A 16,199-nucleotide genomic window follows, 5' to 3' on the forward strand; every position below is an offset into this window, starting at 1 on the left:
AGCATTTGACTCATATCTGGCTCAGGACGCTGAAATATGCTCTCAATTGCTTCAGCATGGAGTTTGCACCCTTCTTCAAAGAATTCGCCAGGAGTGGGAAGGCCGGTAAGCTCAATTAGATCGAAAGCATTGGCTTCATGATGGATATTTCCTGTCATCCACTCCAGGATCCATGTCTTCGGATCTCTGTTATAGCCTTTGATATGCAAGGTGGCATAGAACTGGAGCAGAAGCTCTTCATTCCAGTGCTCTTCGTCAGTGATAAATGGCAGCAAACCCACTTGCTTGAAGCAATCCAGTGCTTCTTCCAGACCAGGCAGACCTGCAACAGCTTCAACCTCAAGGCGCTTGTGAGGAAAGATGTGGCTTTGGTTGTAGAGGATGCATGAATAATAGCTGCGCTGTTGATGGCTCCAGAACCTATCTGATACAATCCGTTCCCTTGAATAAGGGTTCTTGGAGCGGTCGAAAAACGTGTTATCTGCCCTGAAGCAGTTGATGTTGAAGGAACCAGGAGCTGATGCAGGACCTGGGAACCTTGGTAGTCGTGGGATTGGCTTCTGGACCTGGGGCCTGTGCGCAATATGATAGTTGAATTGTGGTCCGGCAGCAGACTCAGGCACAGAATGTTCAGGAGCAGTAGCTTCGGTGTCTTCTGAAGCTGTTGTTGGGGAGGGCTCCACATTTGCTTCGGCGTTGTTTGTGGCAGCCTCAACATTTTCAGCTTCAGGCACGTTCTCCTTGAGAACTGCTTCTTGTTGGTGCGGGGGAGTTGGAGCTTGTGGTATTTCTGCTTGCTCTTCGGCTGATGCAGCCGGAATGTCTTCAGCAGCCTGAGCCCTTGGCCCTTTGCGAAGCCTATGGAATGTAGGCGCTGGTGGAGTTGCAGTGGGTTGGGGCTCATCTTCCTCCTGTGGGCGATCTGCCCATGATGCATTTTGTGTGATTGGCGTCAATGGACGACCAATACTTATCTGTTCGCTTGTCTCAAGCTGAGGAAGGGCTGCATCACCTTGCACATTGTCTTGGAGACCAATGTCTTCAGCAGCATTGGGGTTGGCTGCTGGAATGTCTTCAGCGTGCGGAGCCTCTATGTAAGCAGGCTCATGCACTGTCAACTGACGGTCTGCGTCAGAATAGCGGACGCAGAGTGGTTCAACTATCAGGGGCTCTGTGGGAGCAGCCCGAGATTTCTTGGTCTTGCGCTTCTTGATGATGGGTTCAGAAGGAGAGGCTTCAGAATGTTTTCTCTTCTTAGCTTTAGCCTCTGCAGTCCGTGTCTTCTTGTGCTGTGAGGCGGTTGATCGACTCTTTGGCTTCGAGCCAGTCGTTGCAGCTGGGAAGACAATCGGAGCATCAGGTTCTGACCTTGGCGCTTCAGGTTCGGGCACAGCCGCCTTCTTTTTCTTCTTCGCGGCCATCCTGGGGTCAATGCCAGGACGCCCAAGTGCCTTGCGCTTTTCTGCCTCATTGTAGGCTTGCACGCAGCGTTCAGCCAAAGTCTTCATGCGTTCTCGCGAGCCTTGAGCTTTGGCACGCGTTTTCAGGAAGTTCTCTTTCAGCTCGTGCAACATGATCTTGAGGTTTTTTACTTCTTGCACACTGAGCTTGGCCACGTGCTTCTTGAACTGAGCCTTTTCATGATCAATTTTCTGCTTCAGTTCTACAATTCGCTGGGCTATTGCAAGTTCTGAAGCAATTGCACCTTGAAAGGCAACGCTGAGGCCTATGGGTAGCTGCAGATCATTGAAGCTTATGTCTGGTGTGTCAAACCATTCATCGATGAAGTTGTGAATGATGGCGACATCAAACAGAGGAAGATTGTTGAAGATTTCGGCTTCCTCCTTGCTCTTGATGAGCTGCTCAAGAGCATCATCTCCAAGATCTTCATCGCTTGAGAGATCAATGGCTTCGCAGCGCAGAATGTCAGCAGCTGTGAGCTCTTTCCCTGTGTGTGGCTGAGGCTTCTTGGCTTCTTGGGGCTTGGACACTCGTGATAAGCCCTCTGACTGCACACTGGCTTCAGGAGGTGCAGTTGCTAAAGGCTTCACTCTTGCGATCTTGGGAGAAGCGGCTGGCTTTGAAGCTTTTGGTGCTTTTGGCTTCTTCTGCTTTGGCTTCGGAGCAGCAGGGGCGTCATCTGACTCAGTATCTGCTGGAGGGTCATTCACAGCAGTCCCTTGGACTAGGATGCAAGTGATGAGGCCTTCAAGATTGGCATACGGCCCGATGATATTGGGATCGGCGTTGCGTGTGCCATCTGCCCTTGGTGAGGAGGGACCAGGGTTGAAGTCAAGCCCAAATTTCTTCTTGTTTATCTTTGCTGACTGTTGTGCAAACTGAAAGTTGCGCTTGAAGAGATTATCATCGCGACACCAGAGAAGTGATGACGGATGTGCCTCAGCTGGTTGTGGTCCTCTCACCATGCATGGATAGAAGCCTTGAGCAATGGCTTCGTCTCTGGACTTGGGTACGTGATTTTTGTATAATACATCTCCCCACGGTCTCTTGATGGCGCACTTCTCCGCATATTCCTGAGTGACGAAGCGGTAGTGGAACCATTGCTCTGCCCAATATCTTCGAATCCATTGTTTTCGTGTCTTGCGCTGACCATAGCTTTCTTCAGGATCAGTTTTGTACATCTCTGCCAATTCATCAGGCAGATCTTTGGACGTTTCACCACGTCGCTGTCTGCCTCCCTTCCTTGCTGCTGTTTCTGAAGCCATGAATAACTTGGAAGGCTTCAAGATGTTCAAAGGTTTCAAAGGCTTCCTTTTGCAAGAACTGGCTTCAGGCGAGTAAAGTGACTTGACGGTAACGGGATTGAACGAGGTATTGGGATACCGACGATCGAATCTCAGGCAAGTAACGTACCGATTGACAAAGGGAATTGTATACGGGGTTACTTGAATCCTCGACATCGTGGTTCATCCGATGAGATCATCGAGGAGCATGTGGGAGCCAACATGGGTATCCAGATCCCGCTGTTGGTTATTGACCGAAGAGTCGTCTCGGTCATGTCTGCGTGTCTCCCGAACCCGTAGGGTCTACACACTTAAGGTTCGGTGACGCTAGGGTTGTAGAGATATTAGTATGCAGCAACCCGAAATTTGTTCGGAGTCCCGGATGAGATCCCGGATGTCACGAGGAGTTCCGGAATGGTCCGGAGGTGAAGAATTATATATAGGAAGTGCAGTTTCGGCCATCGGGAAGGATTCGGAGTCACCGGTATTGTACCGGGACCACCGGATGGGTCCCGGGGGTCCACCGGGTGTGGCCACCCATCCCGGAGGGCCCCGTGGGCTAAAGTGGTGAGGAGAACCAGGCCCTAGTGGGCTGGTGCGCCCCCCCCTTGGGCCACCCCTGCGCCTAGGGTTGGGAACCCTAGGGTGGGGGGGGGGGCTCCACTTGCCTTGGGGGGAAAGCCTCCCCCTGCCCCCCCCAAGGAGATCCCATCTCCTAGGGCCGGCGCCCCCCAGGGGGCCTATATAAAGGGGGGGAGGGAGGGCAGTCGCACCCCAAGTTTTGGCGCCTCCCTCTCCCCTGCTACACCTCTCCCTCTCACAGAAGCTCGGCGAAGCCCTGCTACGATTACTGCTGCATCCACCACCACACTATCGTGCTGCTGGATCTCCATCAACCTCTCCTTCCCTTGCTGGATCAAGAAGGAGGAGACGTCTTCCCCAACCGTACGTGTGTTGAACGCGGAGGTGCCGTCCGTTCGGCACTTGGTCATCGGTGATTTGGATCACGGTGAGTACGACTCCATCATCCCCGTTCTCTTGAACGCTTCCGCTCGCGATCTACAAGGGTATGTAGATGCACTCTCCTCTCGTTGCTAGTTGACTCCATAGATTGATCTTGGTGAAACGTAGGAATTTTTTTTGTTTTCTGCAACGTTCTCCAACAGTGGCATCATGAGCTAGCTCTATGCGTAGTTCTCTTTGCACGAGTAGAACACAAATTTTTTGTGGGCGTAGATGTTGTCAACCTTCTTGCCACTACTAGTCTTATTTTGCTTCAGCGGTATTGTGGGATGAAGCGGCCCGAACCGACCTTACACGTACGCTTACGTGAGACAGGTTCCATCGACTGACATGCACAAGTTGCACAAGGTGGCTAGCGGGTGTCTGTCTCTCCCACTTTAGTTGGAGCGGATTCGACGAAAAGGGTCCTTATGAAGGGTAAATAGAAGTTGGCAAATCACGTTGTGGTTTTCACGTAGGTAAGAAAACGTTCTTGCTAGAACCCTATTGCAGCCACGTAAAACATGCAACAACAATTAGAGGGCGTCTAACTTGTTTTTGCAGCAAGTGCTTTGTGATGTGATATGGCCAAAAGTTGTGATGCATGATATATGTGATGTATGAGATGATCATGTTATTGTAATTGGAATCACGACTTGCATGTCGATGAGTATGACAACCGGCAGGAGCCATAGGAGTTGTCTTAATTTATTTATGACCTGCGTGTCAACATAAACGTCATGTAATTACTTTACTTTATTGCTAAAGCGTTAGCCATAGTAGTAGAAGTAATAGTTGACGTGACAACTTCATGAATACACGATGATGGAGATCATGGTGTCATGCCGGTGACGAAGATGATCATGGCGCCCCAAAGATGGAGATCAAAAGGAGCCATATGATATTGGCCATATCATGTCACTATTTGATTGCATGTGATGTTTATCATGTTTATGCTTCTTATTTACTTAGAAACGACGGTAGTAAATAAGATGATCCCTCACAATAAATTTCAAGAAAGTGTTCCCCCTAACTGTGCACCGTTGCAAAAGTTCGTTGTTCCGAAGCACCACGTGATGATCGGGTGTGATAGGTTCTAACGTTCGCATACAACGGGTGTAAGCCAGATTTACACACGCAATACACTTAGGTTGACTTGACGAGCCTAGCATGTACAGACATGGCCTCGGAACACAAGAGACCGAAAGGTCGAACATGAGTCGTATGGAAGATACGATCAACATGGAGATGTTCACCGATGATGACTAGTCCGTCTCACATGATGATCGGACACAGCCTAGTTGAGTCAGATCATGTAACACTTAGATGACGAGAGGGATGTCTAATCTGAGTGGGAGTTCATTAAATAATTTGATTAGATGAACTTAATTATCATGAACTTAGTCTAAATAAACTTTGCAATATGTCTTGTAGATCAAATGGCCCACGCTAATGTCAACCTCAACTTCAACGCGTTCCTAGAGAAAACCAAGCTGAAAGATGATGGCAGCAACTATACGGACTGGGTCCGGAACCTGAGGATCATCCTCATAGCTGCCAGGAAACAATATGTCCTAGAAGCTCCGCTAGGTGAAGCGCCCATCCCAGAGAACCAAGACGTTATGAATGCTTGGCAGCAGCGTGCTGATGATTACTCCCTCGTTCAGTGCGGCATGCTTTACAGCTTAGAACCAGGGCTCCAAAAGCGTTTTGAGAAGCACGGAGCATATGAGATGTTCGAAGAGCTGAAAATGATTTTCCAAGCTCATGCCCGAGAGATATGAAGTCTCCGGCAAGTTCTACAGTTGTAAGATGGAGGAAAATAGTTCTGTCAGTGAGCACATACTCAAAATGTCTGGGTTACACAACCGCTTGTCCCAGCTGGACATTAACCTCCCGGACGAGGCGGTCATTGACAGAATCCTTCAGTCGCTCCCACCTAGCTACAAGAGCTTTGTGATGAACTACAATATGCAGGGGATGGAAAAGACCATTCCTGAGGTGTATTCAATGCTAAAATCAGCAGAGGTAGAAATCAAAAAGGAACATCAAGTGTTGATGGTGAATAAAACCACTAAGTTCAAGAAAGGCAAGGGGAAGAAGAACTTCAAGAAGGACGGCAAGGAAGTTGCCACGCCCGGTAAGCCAGCTACCGGGAAGAAGTCAAAGAATGGACCTAGGCCTGAGACTGAGTGTTTTTATTACAAGGGAAAGGGACACTGGAAGCGGAACTACCCCAAATACTTAGCAAACAAGAAGGCCGGCAACACTAAAGGTATATGTGATATACATGTAATTGATGTGTACATTACCAGTACGTAGTAGCTCCTAGGTATTTGATACCGGTGCGGTTGCTCATATTTGTAACTCAAAACAGGAGCTGCGGAATAAACGAAGACTAGCGAAGGACGAGGTGACGATGCGCGTCAGGAATGGTTCCAAGGTCGATGTGATCGCCGTCGGCACGCTACCTCTACATTTACCTACGGGATTAGTTTTAAACCTCAATAATTGTTATTTAGTGCCAGCTTTGAGCATGAACATTGTATCTGGATCTCGTTTAATGCGAGATGGCTACTCATTTAAATCCGAGAATAATGGTTGTTCTATTTATATGAGAGATATGTTTTATGGTCATGCCCCGTTGGTGAATGGATTATTCTTAATGAATCTCGAACGTAATGTTACACATATTCATAGTGTGAATATCAAAAGATGTAAGGTTGATAATGATAGTCCCACATACTTGTGGCACTGCCACCTTGGTCACATAGGTGTCAAACGCATGAAGAAGCTCCATACAGATGGACTTTTGGAGTCTCTTGATTTCGAATCATTTGACACATGCGAACCATGCCTCATGGGGAAGATGACCAAGACTCCGTTCTCCGGAACAATGGAGCGAGCAACCAACTTATTGGAAATCGTACATACTGATGTGTGCGGTCCAATGAGTGTTGAGGCTCGCGGTGGCTATCGTTATGTTCTCACTCTCACTGATGACTTGAGTAGATATGGGTATGTCTACTTAATGAAACACAAGTCTGAGACCTTTGAAAAGTTCAAGGAATTTCAGAGTGAGGTTGAGAATCAACGTAACAGAAAAATCAAGTTCTTACGATCAGATCGTGGGGGAGAATATTTAAGTCACGAATTTGATACGCACTTAAGGAAACGTGGAATCGTTTCACAACTCACGCCGCCTGGAACACCTCAGCGTAACGGTGTGTCCGAACGTCGTAATCGCACTCTATTGGATATGGTGCGATCTATGATGTCACTCACTGATTTACCACTATCATTTTGGGGATACGCTCTAGAGACAGCTACATTCACTTTAAATAGGGCACCGTCTAAATCCGTTGAGACGACACCGTATGAATTATGGTTTGGGAAGAAACCTAAGCTGTCGTTTCTAAAAGTTTGGGGATGCGATGCTTATGTCAAGAAACTTCAACCTGAAAAGCTCGAACCCAAGTCGGAAAAATGCGTCTTCATAGGATACCCTAAGGAAACCATTGGGTATACCTTCTACCTCAGATCCGAAGGCAAGATCTTTGTTGCCAAGAACGGGTCCTTTCTAGAGAAAGAGTTTCTCTCGAAAGAAGTAAGTGGGAGGAAAGTGGAACTTGATGAAGTATTACCTCTTGAACCGGAGAGTAGCGCAGATCAAGAAAATGTTTCTGTGGTGCCTCCACCGATTAGAGAGGAGGTGAATGATGATGATCGTGAAACTTCAGATCGAGTTGCTACTGAACTTCGTAGGTCCACAAGGACACGTTCCACACCAGAGTGGTACGGCAACCCTGTCCTGGAAATCATGTTGTTAGACAACGGTGAACCTTTGAACTATGAAGAAGCAATGGCGGGCCTAGATTCCAACAAATGGCTTGAAGCCATGCAATCCGGGATAGGATCCATGTATGAAAACAAAGTATGGACTTTGACAGACTTGCCCGATGATCGGCGAGCGATAGAGAATAAATGGATCTTTAAGAAGAAGACGGACGCGGATGGTAATGTTACCATCTATAAAGCTCGACTTGTCGCTAAGGGTTATCGACAAGTTCAAGGGGTTGACTACGATGAGACCTTCTCACCCGTAGCGAAGCTGAAGTCCGTCCGAATCTTGTTAGCAATTGCCGCATACTATGATTATGAGATATGGCAAATGGACGTCAAAACGGCATTCCTCAATGGCTTTCTTAAGGAAGAATTGTATGTGATGCAGCCGGAAGGTTTTGTCGATCCTCAGAATGCTAACAAGGTATGCAAGCTCCAATCTTCTATTTATGGGCTGGTGCAACCATCTCGGAGTTGGAACATTCGCTTTGATGAAATGATCAAAGCGTTTGGGTTTATGCAGACTTATGGAGAAGCCTGCGTTTATAAGAAAGTGAGTGGGAGATCTGTAGCATTTATCATATTATATGTGGATGACATACTCTTGATGGGAAATGATATAGAACTTTTGGACAGCATTAAGGCCTATTTGAATAAGTGTTTTTCAATGAAGGACCTTGGAGAAGCTGCTTATATATTAGGCATCAAGATCTATAGAGATAGATCAAGACGCCTCATAGGTCTTTCACAAAGCACATACCTTGATAAGATATTGAAGAAGTTCAATATGGTTCAGTCCAAGAAGGGGTTCTTGCCTGTGTTGCAAGGTGTGAAATTGAGCTCAGCTCAATGTCCGACCACGGCAGAAGATAGAGAAAAGATGAGTGTCATCCCCTATGCCTCAGCCATAGGGTCTATCATGTACGCCATGCTGTGTACCAGACCTGATGTAAACCTTGCCGTAAGTTTGGTAGGAAGGTACCAAAGTAATCCCGGCAGGAACACTGGACAGCGGTCAAGAATATCCTGAAGTACCTGAAAAGGACTAAGGACATGTTTCTCGTATATGGAGGTGACGAAGAGCTCGTCGTAAAGGGTTACGTCGACGCTAGCTTAAACATAGATCTGGATGACTCCAAGTCACAAACCGGATACGTGTTTATTTTGAATGGTGGGGCAGTAAGCTGGTGCAGTTGCAAGCAAAGCGTCGTGGCGGGATCTACATGTGAAGCGGAATACATGGCAGCCTCGGAAGCAGCGCATGAAGCAATCTGGATGAAGGAGTTCATCACCGACCTAGGAGTCATACCCAATGCGTCGGGGCCGATCGCTCTCTTCTGTGACAACACTGGAGCTATTGCCCTTGCCAAGGAGCCCAGATTTCACAAGAAGACCAGGCACATCAAGCGTCGCTTCAACTCCATTCGTGAAAATGTTCAAGATGGAGACATAGATATTTGTAAAGTACATATGGATCTGAATGCCGCAGATCCATTGACTAAACCTCTCCCTAGGGCAAAACATGATCAACACCAGAACTCTATGGGTGTTTGATTCATCACAATGTAACTAGATTATTGACTCTAGTGCAAGTGGGAGACTGTTGGAAATATGCCCTAGAGGCAATAATAAAAGGATTATTATTATATTTCCTTGTTCATGATAATTGTCTACTGTTCATGCTATAATTGTGTTATTCGGAAATCGTAATACATGTGTGAATACATAGACCACAACCTGTCCCTAGTGAGCCTCTAGTTGACTAGCTCGTTGATCAATAGATAGTCATGGTTTCCTGACTATGGGCATTGGATGTCATTGATAATGGGATCACATCATTAGGAGAATGATGTGATGGACAAGACCCAATCCTAAGCCTAGCACAAGATCGTGTAGTTCGTTTGCTAAAGCTTTTCCAATGTTAAGTATCATTTCCTTAGACCATGAGATCGTGTAACTACCGGATGCCGTAGGAGTGCTTTGGGTGTGCCAAACGTCACAACGTAACTGGGTGACTATAAAGGTATACTACAGGCATCCCCGAAAGCATCTGTTGGGTTGACACGGATCGAGACTGGGATTTGTCACTCCGTATGACGGAGAGGTATCTCTGGGCCCACTCGGTAATGCATCATCATAATGAGCTCAATGTGACCAAGAATTTGGTCACGGGATCATGCATTACGGTACGAGTAAATTGACTTGCCGGTAACGGGATTGAACGAGGTATTGGGATACCGACGATCGAATCTCGGGCAAGTAACGTACCGATTGACAAAGGGAATTGTATACGGGATTACTTGAATCATCGACATCATGGTTCATCTGATGAGATCATCGAGGAGCATGTGGGAGCCAACATGGGTATCCAGATCCCGCTGTTGGTTATTGACTGGAGAGTCGTCTCGGTCATGTCTGCGTGTCTCCCGAACCCGCAGGGTCTACACACTTAAGGTTCGGTGACGCTAGGGTTGTAGAGATATTAGTATGCAGCAACCCGAAAGTTGTTCGGATTCCCGGATGAGATCCCGGACGTCATGAGGAGTTCCGGAATGGTCCGGAGGTGAAGAATCATATATAGGAAGTGCATTTTCGGCCATCGGGAAGGATTCGGAGTCACCGGTATTGTACCGGGACCACCGGATGGGTCCCGGGGGTCCACCGGGTGGGGCCACCAATCCCGGAGGGCCCCGTGGGCTGAAGTGGGGAGGAGAACCAGCCCCTAGTGGGCTGGTGCGCCCCCCTTGGGCCCCCCTGCGCCTAGGGTTGGGAACCCTAGGGTGGGGGGCGCCTCCACTTGCCTTGGGGGGCAAGCCTCCCCCTTGGCCGCCGCCCCCCCCCCCCCCCCCCAAGGAGATCCCATCTCCTAGGGCCGGCGCCCCCCTAGGGGGTCTATATAAAGGGGGGGAGGGAGGGCAGCCGCACCCCAAGTCTTGGCGCTTCCCTCTCCCCTGCTACACCTCTCCCTCTCGCAGAAGCACGGCGAAGCCCTGCTGCGATTACTGCTGCATCCACCACCACGCCGTCGTGCTGCTGGATCTCCATCAACCTCTCCTTCCCTTGCTGGATCAAGAAGGAGGAGACGTCTTCCCCAACCGCACGTGTGTTGAACGCGGAGGTGCCGTCCGTTCGGCACTTGGTCATCAGTGATTTGGATCACGGCGAGTACGACTCCATCATCCCCGTTCTCTTGAACGCTTCCGCTCGCGATCTACAAGGGTATGTAGATGCACTCTCCTCTCGCTGCTAGTTGACTCCATAGATTGCTCTTGGTGAAACGTAGGAAATTTTTTTGTTTTCTGCAACGTACTCCAACAGTCCTGACATCTCCTATCCTGTCCACATCCTGAGTCAGTTTGTTTCAGACCCCACCTCTGTCCACTATAGTCACCTCCTCCGTGTTCTACGATATCTTCGTGGAACGATCTCTCAGGGCCTTTTCTTTCCCTGCTCCAGCTCTCTTGAGCTCCAGGCCTACTCTGATGCTACCTGGGCTAGTGATCCCTCTGATCGACACTCGCTCTCTGCTTACTGTGGCTTTCTTGGTGGCTCTCTTATTGCCTGGAAGACAAAGAAGCAGACTGCAGTTTCTCGCTCGAGTACTGAGGCTGAGTTGCGAGCCATGGCTATGTTGACGGCTGAGGTGCTCTGGTTACGGTGGTTACTTGAGGATTTTGGTGTGTCTGCTACTACCTCAACTCCTCTCCTGTCCGACAGTACTGGTGCTATCAGTATTGCGCGTGACCCGGTGAAGCATGAGCTCACCAAGCACATCGGTGTGGATGCCCACTTTGTGCGTGCTGCTGTGCAGGATCAGACTCTCGCTCTTCACTATGTGCCCTCCGAGTTACAGTTGGCTGACTTCTTCACGAAGGCACAGACTCGAGCGCAGCATGGATTTTCCCTCTCCAAACTCAGTGTTGTTGATCCACCATGAGTTTGAGGGGGGGGGAGGTGTGTTAGATGTGTATAGTTCATTGTGTACATCCCCATTGTATAAGGGGCTTTTCTGCACTTTGCCACACCTGTATATGTACTGGCCTTTGGCCCTCAGTAAAGGTTCAGTTGCTGATTATCCAACAAGTGCAAGTTTTTTATGTGCCTAGTGTTTAATCAGCACTATCTAGTAACAACTGACAATCTTCAACGCCGTGGTTGGACACCTAATGAAGACACCTTCACCTTGTGTCCCGTCTCATCAGAAAGATGCATCTATCCTTTTTTCCACCACCGATTCACACAGAGTGTATCATGGAATCGTGTGCATGCCTGCACCGCTGCCGACTTCCCTGTTCCAGCTGCTGAGCATCAGGCTTCTGCAGAATGGTGGCTACAGGCTAGAAAGGGAGCTCCACAAAACATGTGGCGTGACTTCAACACAGTGGCAATCTTTGTTCGTTGGCGAGTTTGGAAAATCTTTAATGGGCTCCATTGCAGCTTCCTCCGGAAAGATGTGAGATATTGGAGAGCAACTGGCTGTATTTTTTAAATTTGAATTTTCTTATGTCTTTTCCAGCTCCTACATAGTGTAGGGACCCATGCAGTTTTGAAGCTGGAGTTGATCTATACCTCAGCTCGCTCTGTTGAGTTTCTTCTTGTAACCTCTGCTTCCACCCTCTTAATAAAGATCAGTCTATGGCCTTTCGGATATTATCATTGTATATGTTAAACCAATTGAATAGCCACCAAAAATAAGAACGTGCAGTTCTCTTACAGTTGAATAGCTATATGCAACAATCACTCTCAGTCTCAAATTGGTCGCCAATCAACATAATGTTTAGTATAAATACATATGTTAAATTTCAAGCTTAAACCTTTTAAGTATTAAAGCGCCCTTTAGGAAAATTATGTTAAATTTCAAATGTTGGCTGCTGCATAAATTTCAAATTAGTGTAGGGTACAACTAATATGAACTATGAAGTCAATATCTCGTTCCCTTGTTTTTAAATGATGAATTGGATGATATGTGTTTCATCAATATGAACAACTGGCTACCATTGCCGGCTAAGCTTGGAGTATATTATGAATGTATGCTCAACTCGAACAGAACAACTAATAATTAACTTATGTTTGCATCTTGACCAACAGCAACTCGATCGAGGTCATCTCCGTTAATTAATTCAGCATTCTTGTTGGAATATTCTGACCTCGATCCAGGGACGGAGCTCACGTGTATGCACGGAGACGAAGCCGCCGAACAGGACGACGGTGGTCCATGTCACCACGAGAAAACCCAGTCCCCTCATCATCAGAGGTACTCCATGAAGACGGTGTAGTTGTTTATGATCTCCACCTCGGGCAGCGCCTCTTCTGGCCGAAGCCAGAAGCCAAGGAACTCATCGGACACGTGTTTCATCTCCACACCCTCGTCAGTACTTCTCGTTACTCTGTCCACTCTGCCAATCTTCATCAGATGAGTTGGAGGAGCCTGACGTCCTTTTTTTTCCCAGAAAAGGAGGATTATCGTCGGCTTCTGCACCGCATGCAGCCATCTATATAATTAACCAAAAGATCCAACAAGTGTGTTGTACGGTACATGAAAGGAGAACTCAAAGCCACAACCAGCAAAATCTAGGACCACATGCCTATTATTGGACCGCCATCCAAACCGATTGTACATAACGTGTACGACTGTCTCCCATCGGTTGCAGCCAAAAGTTATATGCTCATTGGCTTCTGCACGGCTGAGTAATGACCACGTACGGATTCAGCCAGTTGCCCTGTATATTACCTAAAAAAATGTGATGTGTTCTGCGTTAAAAATTGCGTCATTCCGGTAATTCCAAATGGCCCAAAGTAATGCACACATTCCGACTCGAATATGCGCCGCTAACTTAGGCTCTACCTCGTTTAGCCAAGTCTCAAAAAGAGTATTTATGGTATAAGGTGCACTTACGTTAAATGCCACATTCACTGTGCCATAGTAGCTTGGCAAGTGGACAGTCGAGAAACAACTGTTGAATTGATTCATCCCTATCATAGAAACAACTTCGTTTACTACCCACCTCACTATGTTTGCAGATTATCTTTAGCCATGACCACTTCTTTGTAACTGAACCACACAAAAATCTTGATTTTTAAGGGCACCTTGATTTTCCAAGTGTGTAGTGATTTTGGAATTGGACCAGTGTTTTATCAGGTCTGTGTACATATACTTCATTGAGAATACTCCTGACACTGAAAGTCTCTGGTGTAGTGTATCTAGCTCATCAGAAAGGCTGACCTGCATCAACCCGTGCACAACATGTATCCATCTATCACATCGTTCCCCTACAAATGACTTTCTGAACTGTATGTTTAAGGGAACTGATTCCAGAATTATACTAACAAAAGGTATGTTTTCATTGTACAAGAGAACAAGAAATCACTAGGCACAGGGGAGCCGTAAGGAAGAGGAGTAATATCGATATTGTAAAGGGTTGGATACTGCATGGCCAGTAGCGTGTCCCCTAGCGAAGTATCTTCCAAAAACCTAATTGAATTGGCATTCCCAAAGTGAATTTGGTCCTATTGAAAAAGGCCACCTTTGTTTGCATAAGCCCCTTCCAAAAAGGATAATTATTCGGTTGCGTCGTAACTTGTGCGAGGGTTTTGGAGTGTAGATATTTGTTACGCAATAACTATATCCATACTAGATGATGCCCCGCGTGTTGCTGCGGGATTTTTTGTCATGAATTTCTAAGAAAGGTGAGGATCCAAACTGAAGTGACAAAACTGCACATCTAACTTCGCATTCTGTAGAGTTGGCAATCCACATTAAGGTTGGGTCAATAGGAAACACATGAATATAGGTGGAATTTGTAGCATTGAAGCATGTATGGCACTGAAGCATGTATCTTCATTGTAGCATAGTTTGGCGTCGCCCTGCATAGTGTACAAATTTGTAGCATTGTTAGAAAGGTATTAAGTGGATAGAATGGGGCTAGCAAGCGGTCTTATGGGCTAGATTTCGGCCTGTGATGGGCCAGCGTTTTGAGGGAAAAAAGAAGGAGAGGCGAGCGAGCGAGTGGTCTGGCCAGGCTAGCGCGCGGACATGAAGCGAGGAGAAAAAATAAATCAAGTGACGTCTGCCATGACGTGGCATCACCAAATTGCATGAAAATTTCTTAGTGGGAGGTAGCTATTTAAGAATAGAGGATGACATGGCACATCGCTGATGTGGATAATGCGCATGGTGAGAAAATAGGAAGTAGTGGGAGCAACTTCTTAAGAATGGTAGATTCCCTCGTCGTCAAAAGAAAATATGTACAACCATTTACTGAGTAAGCATTTGTTCTTTATCTCGAGGTTTTCTATACCTAAACCCCCTTGATCTTTAGGCCTGCATATTATATCCCACTTTGCCAACCTATATTTAGATTTAGTCTCATTGCTCTGCCAAACAAAGAGTGATCGATAAAAGTCCAATCTTTTCTGTATCCCCACAGGTACCGCAGAGAAGAACAAAAGGAACATCTGCATACTTGTAAGCACGGAGTTTATCAGGATTAGCTGACCCCCATAAGACATAAGCTTTCATTTCCAACAACTAAGCTTTTTCTTAAATTGATCCTCTATGCACTTCCCCTCTTTGCCGGTGAGCTTTCAATGATGAATTGGTTTTTGCAAATATCTAAACGGGAGAGATCCCAACTGACAGCAAAACAATTGTCTATAATTATTCTTCTCTTCCTAGGCACGGCCAAAGTAGAACAGTTCACTTTTGTTGAAATTAATTTTCAAGCCAGACAGTTGTTCGAAGAGTCATAAAACTAGCTTAATATCCCTAGCCTTTACGAAATCATGTTCGATGAAAATAATAGTGTCATCGGCATACCGGAGAATGAAAACACCACCATCCACGAGATGCAGCATTAGCCCACCCACCTGACTGTCCTCTTTGACCCTACCAATTAGGATTGCCAGCATATCAGCGACGATATTAAACAAGATTGGAGACATTGGATCCCCTTGCCTCAATTCCTTTTGTGTCTGAAAATAATGACATGTGCCGTCATTATCCTGGCACTGCCTTTTTGTATAAATAATTCTACATGCTTCGTCCAAGCGGTATCAAAACCCATCGTACGGAAGGCCTGTTGTAAAAATGGCCATTTAACCTTACCGTACGCCTTTTCGAACTCAGCCTAAGATTGTAGCTCGACCTGGATCTGAAGTTACGATGGGATTGGGACTAGCTAGATCTGGATCGAGAAAGATGCACGGACTGGCCGGAGTGTAGTGTACTACTAATAAGAACTATGAACTAGCTGCCATGGCTTACAGATGGATAAAGTATGCTGTTGCTAGCTAAGCTTGGAGTATATTATGAATGTATGCTCGACTCGATCAGAACAACTAATAATTAACTTATGTTTGCATCTTGATCAATGACAACCCGACCGAGGTCATCAGTGTTAATTAACTCAGCGTTCTTGTTGGACTTTTAGGCATTATTCTGACCTCGATCTCCCCACCCTGCACCCACCTTTGATTAAATAAAGGAAGCTACTTTCGATGTTTACTCATGTGATCCGATAATTAAGAAAAGGCAAAGCTCTATGGATGCATACATACGCTATTTCTATTTCAAACGGTCACTTGTGTGAGTTAACTGGTGCTAACTGGCAC

The 16,199-nt window shown here is 46.7% G+C and overlaps 1 protein-coding gene across 1 annotated transcript in view; it reads right to left on the bottom strand.

The window, feature by feature from the left end:
• The window catches only part of LOC147956973 (uncharacterized), a 35,758-nt gene extending 24,545 nt beyond the window's left edge, over positions 1 to 11,213 (bottom strand). Inside the window, exon 1 of the mRNA XM_087531526.1 lies at positions 11,151 to 11,213. Coding sequence (XP_087387652.1) covers positions 11,151 to 11,213 — 63 coding nt within the window. The remainder of the gene's footprint in view (positions 1 to 11,150) is intronic.
• Between the last annotated feature and the right edge of the window lie 4,986 nt (positions 11,214 to 16,199).

The sequence above is a fragment of the Triticum urartu genome, chromosome 7A, assembly GCF_056163025.1.
Source record: "Triticum urartu cultivar PI428250 chromosome 7A, HENAU_Tu73, whole genome shotgun sequence".
NCBI lineage: Eukaryota > Viridiplantae > Streptophyta > Magnoliopsida > Poales > Poaceae > Triticum > Triticum urartu.